The 13,383-nt window shown below is 46.5% G+C and overlaps 2 protein-coding genes across 9 annotated transcripts in view; one reads left to right on the top strand and one right to left on the bottom strand.

Annotated features, from left to right (window-relative positions):
- The window catches only part of ZDHHC16 (zinc finger DHHC-type palmitoyltransferase 16), a 9,467-nt gene extending 4,253 nt beyond the window's left edge, over positions 1 to 5,214 (bottom strand). For 3 of the 6 annotated variants that reach the window (XM_032432398.1, XM_032432404.1, XM_032432403.1), the window contains exons 1-5: positions 5,017 to 5,214; positions 1,258 to 1,505; positions 896 to 1,090; positions 664 to 752; positions 254 to 282 (exon numbers count right to left, since the gene is read on the bottom strand). In XM_032432398.1, coding sequence (XP_032288289.1) covers positions 254 to 282; positions 664 to 752; positions 896 to 1,090; positions 1,258 to 1,500 — 556 coding nt within the window. In that variant the 5' untranslated portion in view covers positions 1,501 to 1,505; positions 5,017 to 5,214. The other 3 variants (XM_032432402.1, XM_032432400.1, XM_032432399.1) reach the window with 3 other exon arrangements.
- A 99-nt stretch (positions 5,215 to 5,313) lies between these two features.
- On the top strand, positions 5,314 to 12,546 carry EXOSC1 (exosome component 1). 3 transcript variants are annotated; one of them, XM_032432555.1, is made up of 8 exons: positions 5,314 to 5,419; positions 5,525 to 5,640; positions 7,999 to 8,073; positions 9,095 to 9,183; positions 10,766 to 10,799; positions 11,317 to 11,367; positions 11,698 to 11,782; positions 12,116 to 12,546. In XM_032432555.1, the coding sequence occupies exons 1-8, from the start codon at positions 5,353 to 5,355 to the stop codon at positions 12,220 to 12,222; spliced, it is 624 nt and encodes a 207-aa protein (XP_032288446.1). In that variant the 5' UTR covers positions 5,314 to 5,352; the 3' UTR covers positions 12,223 to 12,546. The 3 variants fall into 3 exon arrangements, with proteins under 3 accessions (XP_032288446.1, XP_032288447.1, XP_032288449.1); XM_032432556.1 differs by having other exon boundaries at positions 5,333 to 5,419; positions 5,525 to 6,015; XM_032432558.1 differs by lacking the exon at positions 5,525 to 5,640 and adding an exon at positions 5,687 to 6,015 and having other exon boundaries at positions 5,386 to 5,419.
- Positions 12,547 to 13,383: the final 837 nt, after the last annotated feature.

The following is a 13,383-nucleotide window of genomic DNA, read 5'->3' as shown; positions in this document are numbered from 1 at the left end:
TTTGTTCTGTTAAATTTAATATCGTTCCAAACGCCCCCCCCCCCCCACCCCCCCCCCCCCCAGAACTTTCCTACCCCCCCCCCCCCCCCCCCCCCCCCCCCGGAGATGGCCAGTCCCCACCACTCCTCTTCTACTAACTTTCCATGAGCCCAGTATCCTAGGAGGGATGATGCCTTGGTTGCAGCATCACAACCCAGTGCAGGGCTCTGGAGCTAAAGAAAGGCCTCAGGCAGAAGAGATCATAAAAGGATACGGCAGTGATGATCCATCTTCAGCACACACCTGTGAGGGAGGGACACAGGCTCTGTTACGGTGGCCAAGGTTCTTGAGAGGTCAGTGCCCATCCTTTCCTACAAGGCCCAGCATCCTGCTGAGGTGGAAAGGGCACAGACTTTGAAGACAGGCCTTGCTTCAAACCCTGCTTCATTGGCTACATGATCTTGGACAAGGTTAACTCATCTATGAAGCTCGGTGTCCACAAGTGGTGACAATGCCTAACCCAGGACCATCCTGAGGACCAGGTGTCACGATGTGAGGGCACACTGCCTGGTATATGACGGGCGTTTCATAAACGTCTTCTCAAACTTTAGGTCTAAATTTTGCCCTAGGGTTTCAGCAAAAGGGCCACAGCGGGGGTTCACAGCAAGCAAAGCCAAGACCCACCTATTGCAGATGCTGCAGTGGTGTGTTCGGGCTGGCTTGGGGTAAATGCACTTCTTACAGATGGAGACTGTTGCGATATCATTCCTGCCCTGTGCAAAGGGAGAAAAGCATCAGGACAACTGTGACAGCACAGTTTTGTACCTCAGAAGATACCAAGGCACTCTCCCCACCCCTGGGGCTGCTCCCACAGCCGGCAGCTCTACGCCTCCCACGTGCCCCCGTGGGGACCCACCTGGGGTGGGTATCCAGGTGGAGTGGTGATGGCCTGGTAGTAATGGAAGACGATAAGGATCAGATTCCAGTGGCTGTAGAAGAAGTGCCAGCAGAGCCGTGGCACTGAGTACGTTCGGAGGATGAGAGGCAGGACACACAGGTAAGCGATGGCCACGATGGAGCTGGTCAGCACAATCACCAGCACCACAAACACCTGCCAACACCAGTGAGGTCGGGGAGACACAGTGAGAGTTTGCCAACACCAAGAGCAGACTCAGGAATTTCCCTGGGGTAGGGGGCTGGTGTGGGTCCCAAACCCAATGTGGGTCCACCAGACACATGTCCTTCTGCTAGCCCAAAACATCCCTGGGCATCACTCACCACCCCACACCAGCGGATCACGTTGTCCACCAGCCAGTAGATAGGCTCAAAGGCAGCATCGACAGCGGTGTCACTGCCCCCAAAGGAGTTGTAGAGCAGGGAGCGCAGGCAGACCTTGCCGTAGCGCCAGCGCTGTACCAGGCCCCGGAGCAGAGGCAGGCGGCGGCGCCTGGAGCCCAGGAGCAGAAGCAGGCGCAGGCAGAGGCGGGCGGGCCCCAGCAGCAGGCTCCGCGGGCCCCGCATGGCTCCTAGGAGAGCACACCATTGGGAGGAGCCAGCCCGGTCCCGGCCCTCCCTAGCCCACCAGAGAGGAGGAGGCGAAGACCTAGGATGAGGCCCACCTGGGCCAGTCACCAGCTGTGGGAAGTAGGGAGGTCACTTCACTTCTCTGCAGAATGGCTGGTGCCGGCGTCCCAACCAGATCACACGGGGTAGGGGCCGGAGGCTCTGAGCCTGCAGAAATCCTACTTACATCACACCACTTGGGTGCACCGCAAATCCAAGATGAGGCACACCTAGAGCGAAGGGCCATAGTAAAGTGCTGAGGGAGAGGCAGGCTGCTCCAAGCCAAGGCAGGGTCTCTGGAGTTGCCTGGGTGGAGCACAGCTGACGTGCACAAAGCTGCCACCATGCCTCTGTGGACATGGCCATCATAGCAGAGGACTCCAGGGGTACCCTGCCTGCTCCAGCCCATCAACCTACCTCCTGACAATTGTTCTTCACCAAGGAAGGGCCAGTGGGGGACTAAGTGCATAGCATGTGGATCCTACATCTAGATCTGCCCTGGTGCTGAATCTCTGCAAAAGATATTCATCTTTCCTACTTCCTCTGGGCTGATGTTACAGGCCACCACACCCAACCTGGTAGCATGAGAGTCCCTGCCTCCAGTCAGGACACCTCAGCTATCCTGCATGACATAAGATGCTTTGTCTCCAATTCCAGTCCCAGCCCCACCCCAAGGATACAAAAGCCAAGACAATTTCAGTTGTTCACAGCAGAATAACACCACAGGCAGGAGACCCTGGCAGTAGGAGAGGGGCCTTCATGCTGTGGTTCATGAAGACCACAGAGCCTATCCTCTGTGATGAGTCTCCCCTGCCCAGTTCTAGCTGGACACTCATGAGTCTTCTCTGCAGCTGCTGCCCTTGGCCCCAGGCTTCCTAACCAGCCTTCCCACCTCTGCAAGTACCTTCATCTCCTCTATGTGATTTCTACCTCACTCAATAGCCATGGCAAGTCAGCTGCCCAGGCAACGTCCAGCACAGAAGTCATGGCTCCTTCAACGTTAGTCTCCTCAATTCTGCAGCTTAAAGCCCTTACCAGAAAAGAAATTATCTGACTTTCCCCTAGGGCTACTCTGTCCTCAGCAACTCCACTGACTTATTTAACAGGCAGCTCAAAACCCAACAGAAATTGGAGGAGGCTGCTCCAGCGGAGTGATGGTTTCAGTTCAGTAACTGGAGCAAGGTACTCTCCTTGCACACTGGCTTATCACTAAAGGCCTTTCAAAACAACAACAACAAAAAAACAAATAAACAAACAAAAAAAACACTTCAATACCTCCTTCCACAAGCCCTGTAATGACCTAAGGCAAAAAGGAATCCGGGAGACAAGACCAGCAAAGAGAAGAAAGACAATTCAATAAGGACCTACTGTGCATCAGAATAAAGAAACTGGCCATTCCCATCACTCCTAGGAGCTAAGAGATTTAAGAAGCAGTGTAGAAATGAGAGAAAGGAAAAAGTCAGCCTTCCTACTTCCTCTTGAGTTGGGAGTCCTGTTGCTTAGAACCATGACTTGGCTTGAAGCATGAGTTTTCAAAATAGTGTATGGCTGTAGTCAAATGTAAGAGACGAACATTTTACCCCACAACAAATCCAAGTGACTCAGATTGTCCACATCACTGTTCATTCCCTTACTGTGGCTAATGGAGAATTTCCTATTTGCTAAAATACTCTTTACAGCAACAGCTTGCAAATAAGATGCATTCCTCACCTGTTAATGAACACGAATTATATGCCATCTCTCCTGTTCTACAAAAAACCCAGAAACATTCCTTTTCAGATTCTCCACCTTTCAGACTGTCCTCAACCACCTCTGGTATTCCTGAGCTCTATAGGAAATGCCTGCCTCAAGGACTAGACTTACTCTCATCCACCCCATAACCTGACTACTTAGGGCTCCATACTGCCCTTTAGTAGTTCTGTGACCTTGGGCAAATCACCCAACCCTGCTGGAACTCAATCTCCTTGTGTCCTCATTCAGTGACAGGGTAGGGTTAAATGCTAAGGTCCTTTCCAGCTCTAACCCTTTATTGTTCTATATATACACTTGGTTAAGGTATAAATGAAAAGTTTACAAAATGCCTAGCACGATAACCTGGCTCATAGAAGGGCTCAATAATTGCTTGTTGAAAGAATGGAGGATGCAGAAGTGGTGAGGCTGGTCAGACGTCTATCTGTGCTACAAATAATAGCAAGTGCACTCCTGCCAATGTGATAACACTAAAAAAGTATCTGATGCTATCATTCTTCACGGTCAGTAAAAAGAAACAGAAACCATTGTTAGAATCATAGCACTTAAGAGCTAGAAAAGATTTTAGAAAACATGTCCAACCAGAAATCAACCCAAACATGTAAACTGAAAGCTTGTAGATGCAGAGCTACAGATCAGATTTGAGTGAAGAGTTTGAAGCCAACTCCCTCCCAACTCATTTTAGCTAGTGGAGTTTAGGGGGTATGGGGATGCCAGGGAAGAGATACTGTGGTCCATGGGACCACACTTGAACATACGGAGTTCCTCATTTCTCAGGAAACTGAGCTAAACCAGAATTGAAAAAAATTGTGTGTGTGTTGTGGTGGGGGGTGGATAATCAGAGTGAACATGGGAGGAAACAGAGCAAAGCAGAGCTTCACTATCACCCCAAGCACAAGCCTTTAGTACTCTGATCCCTCAGTAGCAACCACAGGCCATAGTGCCGTCTGCCACCAGATTAGAGGGGATTGATGGCCACAGCACTCCCCTCTTTCCAAGGCTCTAAGTCACCATCTGTTTTCCAAGGGGAAACTGGATTAGTGGGGGCTGGAGGGTTTGCACAGGGAGGGACATATTCCAAAGCCACCAGAAGGCAAGGGAAACTGAGATGAAAAGTCATAGCAAATCTCATCTGGACAAAGATGCTGCTCTCAGGATGTTTGCTGTGTTAAGCAGTAGTTGTCAGTCATCAGTAAGAGCAGCATTCTACTCATGTGCAGACTTCCCTTCCGGACTAACGTGTTTGAAAGAGAAAAAGTTAAGGATGGGCCCACACGACCTGAGATCCGCTTGAGAGGATTCGACTGCAAGATCTGAAGCTGCAGTCATAAAAACCGGGAACAGGCTTTATTTCTGAGTGGGGTGGCGTGGTCAAAGTGCGATGGACTGGAAGTAAAAAACAAAAAAACAAAAAAACAAAAAAACTTGGGTTCCGGTTTGGGCTCTACCTTTAACTATCTTTGAGCCACTGGACAAGTCAAATCCTGTCTCTGGATCTGAGTTTCCAAATCTGTAAAATGGGCAAGTTGGGTCGGCTGACCTCCTTCCAGCTCCGCGCGTTACGCTGCCCGAAGGGTGCACTCCGCCAGACTTGTGCAGGGCACTGCCGTGCAGGGCGGGGCAAAAAGAGAACAGGAACCCGGGCTCACGAAAAGGCCCCGAACAGGGCCCGACCCTAGAAAAAAGGGCAGCACTGGGGAGCAAAGGCCGCGGCTCCGCTCTTACCTGCCGCCTGCCGACTCCCCAGTCAGCCAAATGGAACCCCACAGCCTCCGCCGCCGCTCACTGCCACCCCCTCCAGCTCCGCAACCCGTTCGGGCTCGTTTCAGTCCAACCAACCATCGCCCGCCACCCGCAGCACCAGCCCGCAGACTGGGACCCGCCGCCAGCCCATCCTGGACCACAGGCGCACGCGCAGGCGGTCCGGAGCCCCGCCCCCGGACTGGTCCCGGGGCAACCTGGGAAATAAAGTTTCCCGGAGGAGGAGCTCCCGAAGATCACGTGATAAATCATACCAATTGGCGCGTTTCTTACTGTGGAACTGCTCCTGAACTTCGGCCAATGAGAAGTCGACTTCGTTTCCCTCCAGTGGCAGTCATGGCGCCCCCCGTGAGGTACTGCATTCCGGGTAAGTGTGCGGGGCCCATAGCGAATTCTGGGTGGGACAGAGGCAGGAAGGTTGGATGGCCAACACCTTATGGGGACCCGTGACTGATGCAGCGTTTTGCTTCAGGCGAACGTCTGTGTAACTTGGAGGAGGGCAGCCCGGGCAGCGGCACTTACACCCGACACGGCTACATCTTTTCGTCGCTTGCTGGCTGCCTGACGAAGAGCAGCGAGAACGGCGCGGTAAAGGGGCAGCTTCCCATTTCCTCCTTCTTTTCCTTTCTTTTAGGCTGCTTTTGATTTCGCGGTCATTAGGCAGGGGCACTACGGACGCGTCTTTAGTGCCTCAGCAGTAGAACAGCTGGTCTCCGAGTTTCTTCCAGCTGAGGTCTCCCCTGCTGGGCACTTAGCCACCACAGACCAGATGTGTTGCTCTCGCTTGATTATATTGCTGAAACTCGGGGAAGGAAGTTAGGGGACGAGCGGAGGCGGACTGAGCCCTGCAGTGAGCTGAATCTTGCCCGAATGTCGCCCACCTCTCCGGTTTCATCTTGCTCCGCCATTCCCACCTCACTCTGCAGTCTAGTCACACAGGCTTCTTTCACTGTCGCTAGTGGGGTAAGCTCTCTCCTGCCACAGAGCCTTTGTACACACGGCATCTATTTGTAACACACTTATCTCCTTAGCCTGTTTAATTCCTATCTTTCAGATAGCCTCTCTAGTATCACTTTATGAGAGAAGCCATGCTAGACCCACTAGTCAAGGAAAGGAGTTTTGTGAGCTTTTATTTTTTGTTTGTTTTGTTAAACTCTCACAAAGAACTAAATTTCTTTGCTTCCGTGCGCTCATCTTTGCATATAATTAAACATTCAGTTACATGTTCCCCCTAGACTCTTCCTTACTAGACTCTAAGTTCCATGTGAAGCAAACCTTCCCACCATACCTTTAGTGCCAAGCACAAGGGCCTATGCTCAGTAGATGTTTGTTGAATGCCTAACACTGTTCTCTGTAGTTCCAGAGGCTGATCCAGGATTAGCCCAGGATCAGATAAACAGTATTGGAAGGAGCAGCTTAAAGACAGGGAGCATAGTAGAAAGAGGATTCAGAATTAGGACATTTAGGTACTGGCTAACTAGGCCTTGTTTCTGCTTTAGGTTAGAAACTTGCTCTCTCTTGTTTTAGGTTTTTCCTCATACGTAAAATGAGAGACTTTTTATTCAATAATTTTGGGAATGTCTTTAACATATCAAAGTTTATTCATTTCACAGAAATATTTTTTTTTATTTTTTTTTAAAGATTTTATTTATTTATTTGACAGAGAGAGACACAGCGAGAGAGGGAACACAAGCAGGGGGAGTGCGAGAGGGAGAAGAAGGCTTCCCGCTGAGCAGGGAGCCCAATGCGGGGCTCGATCCCAGGACCCTGGGACCACGACCTGAGCCGAAGGCAGACACTTAACCAACTGAGCCACCCAGGCGCCCCTCATAGAAATACTTATTGAGCATTTTCATGTGCCAGGCGCAATACTGACCTCTAGAGATATGGTAATGAGCCAAATTCACATGGTTTCTGTTATCAAGGGACACAGACATAAATTGTAAACAAGTAAATGCTCAAATTAGTGTATGGCTACAAATGTGATGACTATTTTGAAAGAATATTACAGGTTACCATGAGAACATGTAAAAGACAAACCCACCGTAGTCAGGAGAAGTGACATTTAACCTTAATCTAAAGGATAAATAAAAATTGGGTAGGTGGGGAGAGTACAGTCCTGACAGAAAGAACAGGTTGAACACAAATTCTGAGATGGGAAGATGTTTAATGAATTAGTGAAACTGAAAGAAGGCCGGGGAACTGAAGCATAGTAAGTGAGGGAGAGGTAAATAAAAGATGAGGCTCAAAATATCTGTCTTGGGGTGCCTGGGTGGCTTAGTCAGTTGAGCATCCGACTCTGGATTTCAGCTCGAGTCATGATCTCAGGGTCCTGGGATCGAGCCCCGTGTCAGTGCTCCCCCACCCCCGCTCAGTGGGGAGTCTGCTTGGGATTCTCTCTCCCTCTGCCCCTCTCCCCATTTGTGCATGCACGCGCTCTATCTCTAAAATAAATCTTTAAAAAAATATATCTGTCTTACACCAACAGCCAATACCATGCTCAAAGAGAAAACTACAAGTATTCCCTTAAAATAGAAGAAATCAAGTATGGCCATTATTATATAACATTTATTTGGAAATTCTAGCCAGTATAATAAAGTGAGAAACAGAGGGAAGTAGTATAACTTTGGAGGAGTCAAGTTATCTATGATAGACAATGGTTATATACCAAGAAAGCCAAGAAAATCACCAAAAATCTTGTTAGAACTGATCTGAAATGATTAGATTATGTTTTCTAGTAGCATTCTTCCCTTGAAGAATGGCCCCTTGACCTTCCTATTGCCTAAAATTTCTAAGGCTGTCTGCTCTGGGCACATATGAGTCTATATTCCACCCATCCTTGTGATCTCAGCTGTGGACCAAAGCATTCCTACATTACTCTTAAGCCACAGATTACCTTTATGCAAGGCTTAGTCAGGATCTCACATTTTACTGTTTTCTCTATAGCTTCCTGTCATTTCTGTCATGAGAGAAACAGAGTCCCAATTACTACCAGATGTGGGGGCTATTGTAACCTGTAAGGTAAGTTGGTCTTAACCTCCCTGCTTAGGACACTTGTTCAGTGGTGAAATCATGATCATTGTGGAACTGCACTGTCTAATATGGCAGCGACTTGCCATATGTGGCCATTTAATTGAAATGAATTAAAATTAAACAAAATTCAGAGTTCATTTCCTCAGTCCCACTAGCTACATTTCAAGCGCTCACATACAGTTAGGAGCTGCCCTGTTGGCCAGCACAGAACATTTCTGTCATCACAGTGTTACTGGACTGTGCTGGCCTAGAAAGTTCTGGGATAGTGATCAGGGCAGCCAGGTTCAGGCACGCATAGTTATTTCACTGAGCTGAGTCTCTGAGTATGCAGTTGGGGAAACAGGGGTGTCAAAGGGTAATAAGGAGGTCTATTTTTTAACACCTGGAAGCTGAGATCTTATTCTGCAGAGAAGCAAAAGACCTTATATTTTAGCATTCCTGTTAAATTTCATCTTTTAGGGTGTTTCAGGGGAAGTACAAATTAAGGCTGTACTGATCAATAAATGTAATACATCCTTACTCCCTGCCCATCCCCACCTCTGCCAGGTTAAATTAACTTGTAGCTCTTAGTTGCTCTCTTTATAAGTTGTTCCAGCAAAAAATCTATGTGTTATTCTCAAAATAACTGAAGAGGCAGTGATCCAGATATTATGCAGTAGCTGAGATGTACATTTAAATTCTGTCCACTCTACAGGCCTCTTAGCAAGATCTGTTAAAGGTCCAGATTTGCTGTGATGCCCTGTGTCTATTTATGTTAGGCTTCTGTATTTTTCAAGATCTATTCCATGTTATTTCATTGGATGCCCACAGTAACTTTATTAGGTGGCCAGAGTGGCTCTCATTCCACTTTATATATATCATTTATGCAGAGTTAAATAGGAGTTAAATTGTCTAAATTCTATAATTAGTAGGGTTGCTTGGACTAAAATCCTGGTAATCCCTACTTTCTTGCTTCCTCCTTGAGCTGACAACCGCTACTACTCTAATGCTGATCTTCTCTGCTCCCCAGGTCTCTAGCATCAATTCGCGCTTTGCCAAAGTGCACATCCTATATGTAGGGTCCACACCACTTAAGAACTCTTTCCGAGGAACTATCCGGTAAGAAGTGTTCGTGTCTTTGCCTTTGCCTCAGCACCTGGAATGAGATTAGGATAGAACAGGGGACTGGAATTTTTAGCAACAATTACAGTTCCTATACCTGCCTCTCTGGCTCTCCTCTTTGTGTTTTGATTCTGTCCAGGTAGTGTCCAAAGGAAATGTTAAAATGTATGAGCTAGGACAAAAGGAAAATATTGACAAGATTGGGCTTTAAAATAAAATGAAAAAGGGGCGCCTGGGTGGCTCAGTTGGTTAAGCGACTGCCTTCGGCTCAGGTCATGATCCTGGAGTCCCGGGATCGAGTCCCGCATCGGGCTCCCTGCTCAGCAGGGAGTCTGCTTCTCCTTCTGACCCTCCCCCCTCTCATGCTCTCTCTATCTCATTCTCTCTCTCAAATAAATAAAATCTTTTAAAATAAAATAAAATGAAAAGAATTGAGCTAAGCTGGAGACTAATGATGCTGGATGATCCAGCTAGTGATGCAGGATGATTCATATGAAACAAAGTAGAAGACATTTTAGGAAGCATCTTCCTTTCTTTAATATAGTTTAAACCCAAGGATTTTAAGACATTAAAAAGGTTAGTGGGTGAGGGGCACCTGCCCGGCTCAGTCAGCAAAGCATGCACCAGTCTTGATCTTGGGGTTGTGAGTTCAAGCCCCACGTTGGGTATAGAGATTACTTAAAAATAAAATCTTAGGGGCACCTGGGAGGCTCAGTTGGTTGAGCAACCGATTTGCCATTTCAACTCAGGCCATGATCTCATGGAGCATGAGATTGAGCCTGTGTTGGGCTCTGTGCTCAGCGGAGAGTCTGCTTGAGATTCTCTCCCTCTGTAAAATAGAGTGCGTACTCCCCCCATTCACATGCGTGTGTGTGGTCTCTTCTTTCCCTCTGTCTCTGTAAGATAGGTAAATAAATAAATCTTTTTTTTTTTTAAGATTTTATTTATTTATTTGACAGCAAGAGCAGGAACACAAGCAGGGGGAGTGGGAGAGGGAGAAGCAGGCTTCCTGAGGAGCAGGGAGCCCGATGCAGGACTCAATCCCAGGACCCTGGGATCATGACCTGAGCCGAAGGCAGACGCTTAACGACTGAGCCACCCAGGTGCCCTAAATAAGTAAATCTTAAAAAAATAAAATATTTTTAAAAATGGTTAGTGGGTGAAATGGTAGATTTTTTTTTTTCCTGTAGGTTCTTTGAGAAGGGACAAACAATTCTTGTGAGCAAGATAATTTAACTTCTGAGGCACTTTCCACCCTCAGGGTTCCATGTGGTTCTATAGTGCTTCTGTTCAAGCTCTCCTAAGGCAGCGAAGTTCCTTATTTTTTCCTGCCAAATCTGATCTGCTTTTCACTAGTCAGAGGTATTGATACTGCTGCTCTGTGTGACCCAAGAATGGGAATGTGGTTTTGTCCTCCGGATGAGGACTTGGAATGCTTCTCTACCCCACTTCTGTGCGTGGCATTTGGGTCCCAATTATGACTTGTTCTCTCTACTCTTGTAGATCTTTGTCTACTATGATTCTGCAGAATAATTCTTTCCCACCGATAATTAATCTTTCCGTTAATTCTTTTTTATAGCAAGGAAGATGTCCGAGCTACTGAAAAAGACAAGGTTGTTGGTTGGTCCTTTTTCTTTTTTTCCTTATGACTTTAGGAATCTCAATCCTTTTAAATTATTCCAGTGAATTTCAAACATCTGTGGGAATGTAGATCCAAAGATCCAAGGAATTTTAAGGTGTTTCCTACTGGAAAGTGTGGAATTCTCCTCACTGTCCTTTTCTTCTCCCTAGGATTTTTGTTTGCTCTGTTGACCAGAAGGGGATTAGTTTACTCCTTGCCTTTGAAACCAGATGTTTATTTTTTGCTGATCCCTCAGATTTACTCTGGATCCTTTCAGAGCCAACTGTAGTAACTTTTGTCCAAGTCGGATTCCTGATCAGGTTACTGAATTAAAAATCTTTCACTTATATGATCATGCTGTAAAAGCAATAAAAGTTTTTGGTTGGCTTGACTAATGATGACTTCCACCCTGTGGGTTAAAAAGTAGATTGGTTCTACCAGAGGGGTAATAGTTTCATGTAGATCTGATTTAGAGCTTTCACTTAACAATCCTGTTCTTTTTTTTACAGGTTGAGATTTATAAGAGTTTCCGCCCAGGTGACATTGTCTTGGCCAAAGTGGTATCCTTTATTCCCAGCAGTCTTGTGGTCCTTTGTCAAAATAAGAAATAGAGGGGCGCCTGGGTGGCCCAGATGGTTAAGCATCTGCCTTCAGCTCAGGTCATGATCCCAGGGTCCTGGGATCAAGCCCCACATCGGCCTTCCTGCTTGGCAGGGAGCCTGCTTCTCCCTCTCCTTCTACTGCTCCCTCTGCTTGTGCTCTCTCACTCTCTCTGTCAAATAAATAAAATCTTAAAAAAAAAAAGAAATGTAAGTAGAAAACAACTCAAGTGGCTATGGGAGGGAAGATTTATCACCCATCATTTTCCTTTACCAGTGTTCTGTGACTAGATCTCCCTGGGTGATGCACAGTCCAACTACCTCCTGACCACTGCTGAGAACGAACTCGGGGTGGTGGTCGCCCACAGTGAATCGGGTGAGTAGGTCCATGCGTCCATGTGCTTATTTTTCCCTGGGAGCTGTGGTTTGGGATTAATCCACTGTTTTTTCCTCCTTACCCTTGTTTTTTTAATTTTCCAGGCAGCAATATGAGTGTCAGTACTTACTACTGAGATTAGAATGATTCTCCTTATATAATTGTAATGGGAGACTCACTGTATAAGTCACTGGAATAAACAAGGCTTTTTCTGTATGAGGTGAGGTTCACTAGATTGTCTGGTGATACTTCAGTTCAAAACCAGCCTTGAAAGGGAAGAGTCTTAGGTAAACTTTTGGGGTCCCAGTTCCAACATCAGCTCTTCCCTTCCAGGTGTCCAGATGGTTCCCATTAGCTGGTGTGAGATGCAGTGCCCTAAGACCCACACTAAAGAATTCCGGAAAGTGGCCCGAGTACAACCTGAATTCTTGCAGACCTAAGAAGCCACATTTTACCCCATGGAGAGGGGTAAGCCATTTCTGAGAGTACATGTATGAACCCAACATCAAGATGCCATTGTCTTTATTCAGACACCTGGGGTTGGCCAACAACCACCTTTAGAAAAACCTGCTAGCAACTTCTGCTGTAGGTGGAATATTTTTCTTATGAACCTTTCAGTGGATTTCATTCTCTTAAGTGATCAATTTCTCTTTTGGAGGAGCCAGCAAACAAACTGTATAATGTTGGAAGTAGCCTGTTCCTTCTAACGGTCTTGCAAATACATATTTTTGGCTGTGACAAAGAAAACATTTTTACTAAAAGGATTTTATGGTTTCTGTTGTCTTACTGAGTAGGGAAGGGAATCCAAAAAGCATCATGACATTTAGAGCAGGGGTTTGCCTGGTTGCTGACACTCATTAACTGACGTGTGTCAAGTGCTTACTTCCTCTGGAAAAGCCTAATCTCCAACCTTTTTTGTATTTTTTATGTTCTATTTTAAGCACTTCCACTTATTGAGTACTTACTTTGTGCCAGGCACTGGATCAAGCACTTTATATACATCTCATTTAGAGAGATTACAGTTTAGTGAAAATTACAGAACACAAGCGGATTCAGGGTACATGTGAGTAGTTCTGAAACTAATTAGGTGAACATAGTATTACTGATTTAGTGGGTACCCCAGGAAATGTTTGCTAAATCTGAAAAGAGGGACAGAGCACTGTCATGTAAGGTGACCAGGGAAGGATCTGTGATGTGAAGTAAAAGGAATTGAACTTAGCTAAGTGGAATGAAGATATTCAAGGCAGACAGAGAAGCCTGAGCAAACTGCAGAAGCAGGAATGAACATGCAAGTTTGGGGATGAGGAAGGGATGAGGTGTTAAGCATGGAGAAGCTGCCGAGGGAATGGAAGGAAAGAATTAGCGGAGAGGTCAGTTGTTGAGATGTTCTTCAAGGAGCCCGTATCTTTTATGTGTAGTGACAGTGGTTACAGGTGAACTCGAGTCATTCCGCCTGGGTTTATATCCTCTAGCTGCTAGCCTTGAATAGGTTAGGTTGTTTTGTTTTGTTTTTTTTAATAGAAAATAGAATTGAGATCATTGTAGCTCCACATGCAGTTTTAAAAAATAATAGATTCCTTGTACACTTTGCCCATTTTCCC

This window comes from Phoca vitulina, unplaced genomic scaffold (genome assembly GCF_004348235.1).
Source record: "Phoca vitulina isolate PV1807 unplaced genomic scaffold, GSC_HSeal_1.0 scaffold48, whole genome shotgun sequence".
NCBI classification, from domain to species: Eukaryota; Metazoa; Chordata; class Mammalia; order Carnivora; family Phocidae; genus Phoca; species Phoca vitulina.
The sequence above is the reverse complement of the archived record's forward strand: the minus strand, read 5'-3'. Positions and strand labels throughout refer to the sequence as shown.

Bases quoted from the DNA above. Each gene is read 5' to 3' on its own strand.
- EXOSC1 (XM_032432555.1), top strand. From the start codon at position 5,353: ATGAGAAGTCGACTTCGTTTCCCTCCAGTGGCAGTCATGGCGCCCCCC. The intron at 5,420-5,524 runs GTAAGTGTGCGG...GTTTTGCTTCAG, and splicing joins CGTGAGGTACTGCATTCCGG to GCGAACGTCTGTGTAACTTG. The intron at 8,074-9,094 runs GTAAGTTGGTCT...TCTGCTCCCCAG, and splicing joins GGGCTATTGTAACCTGTAAG to GTCTCTAGCATCAATTCGCG.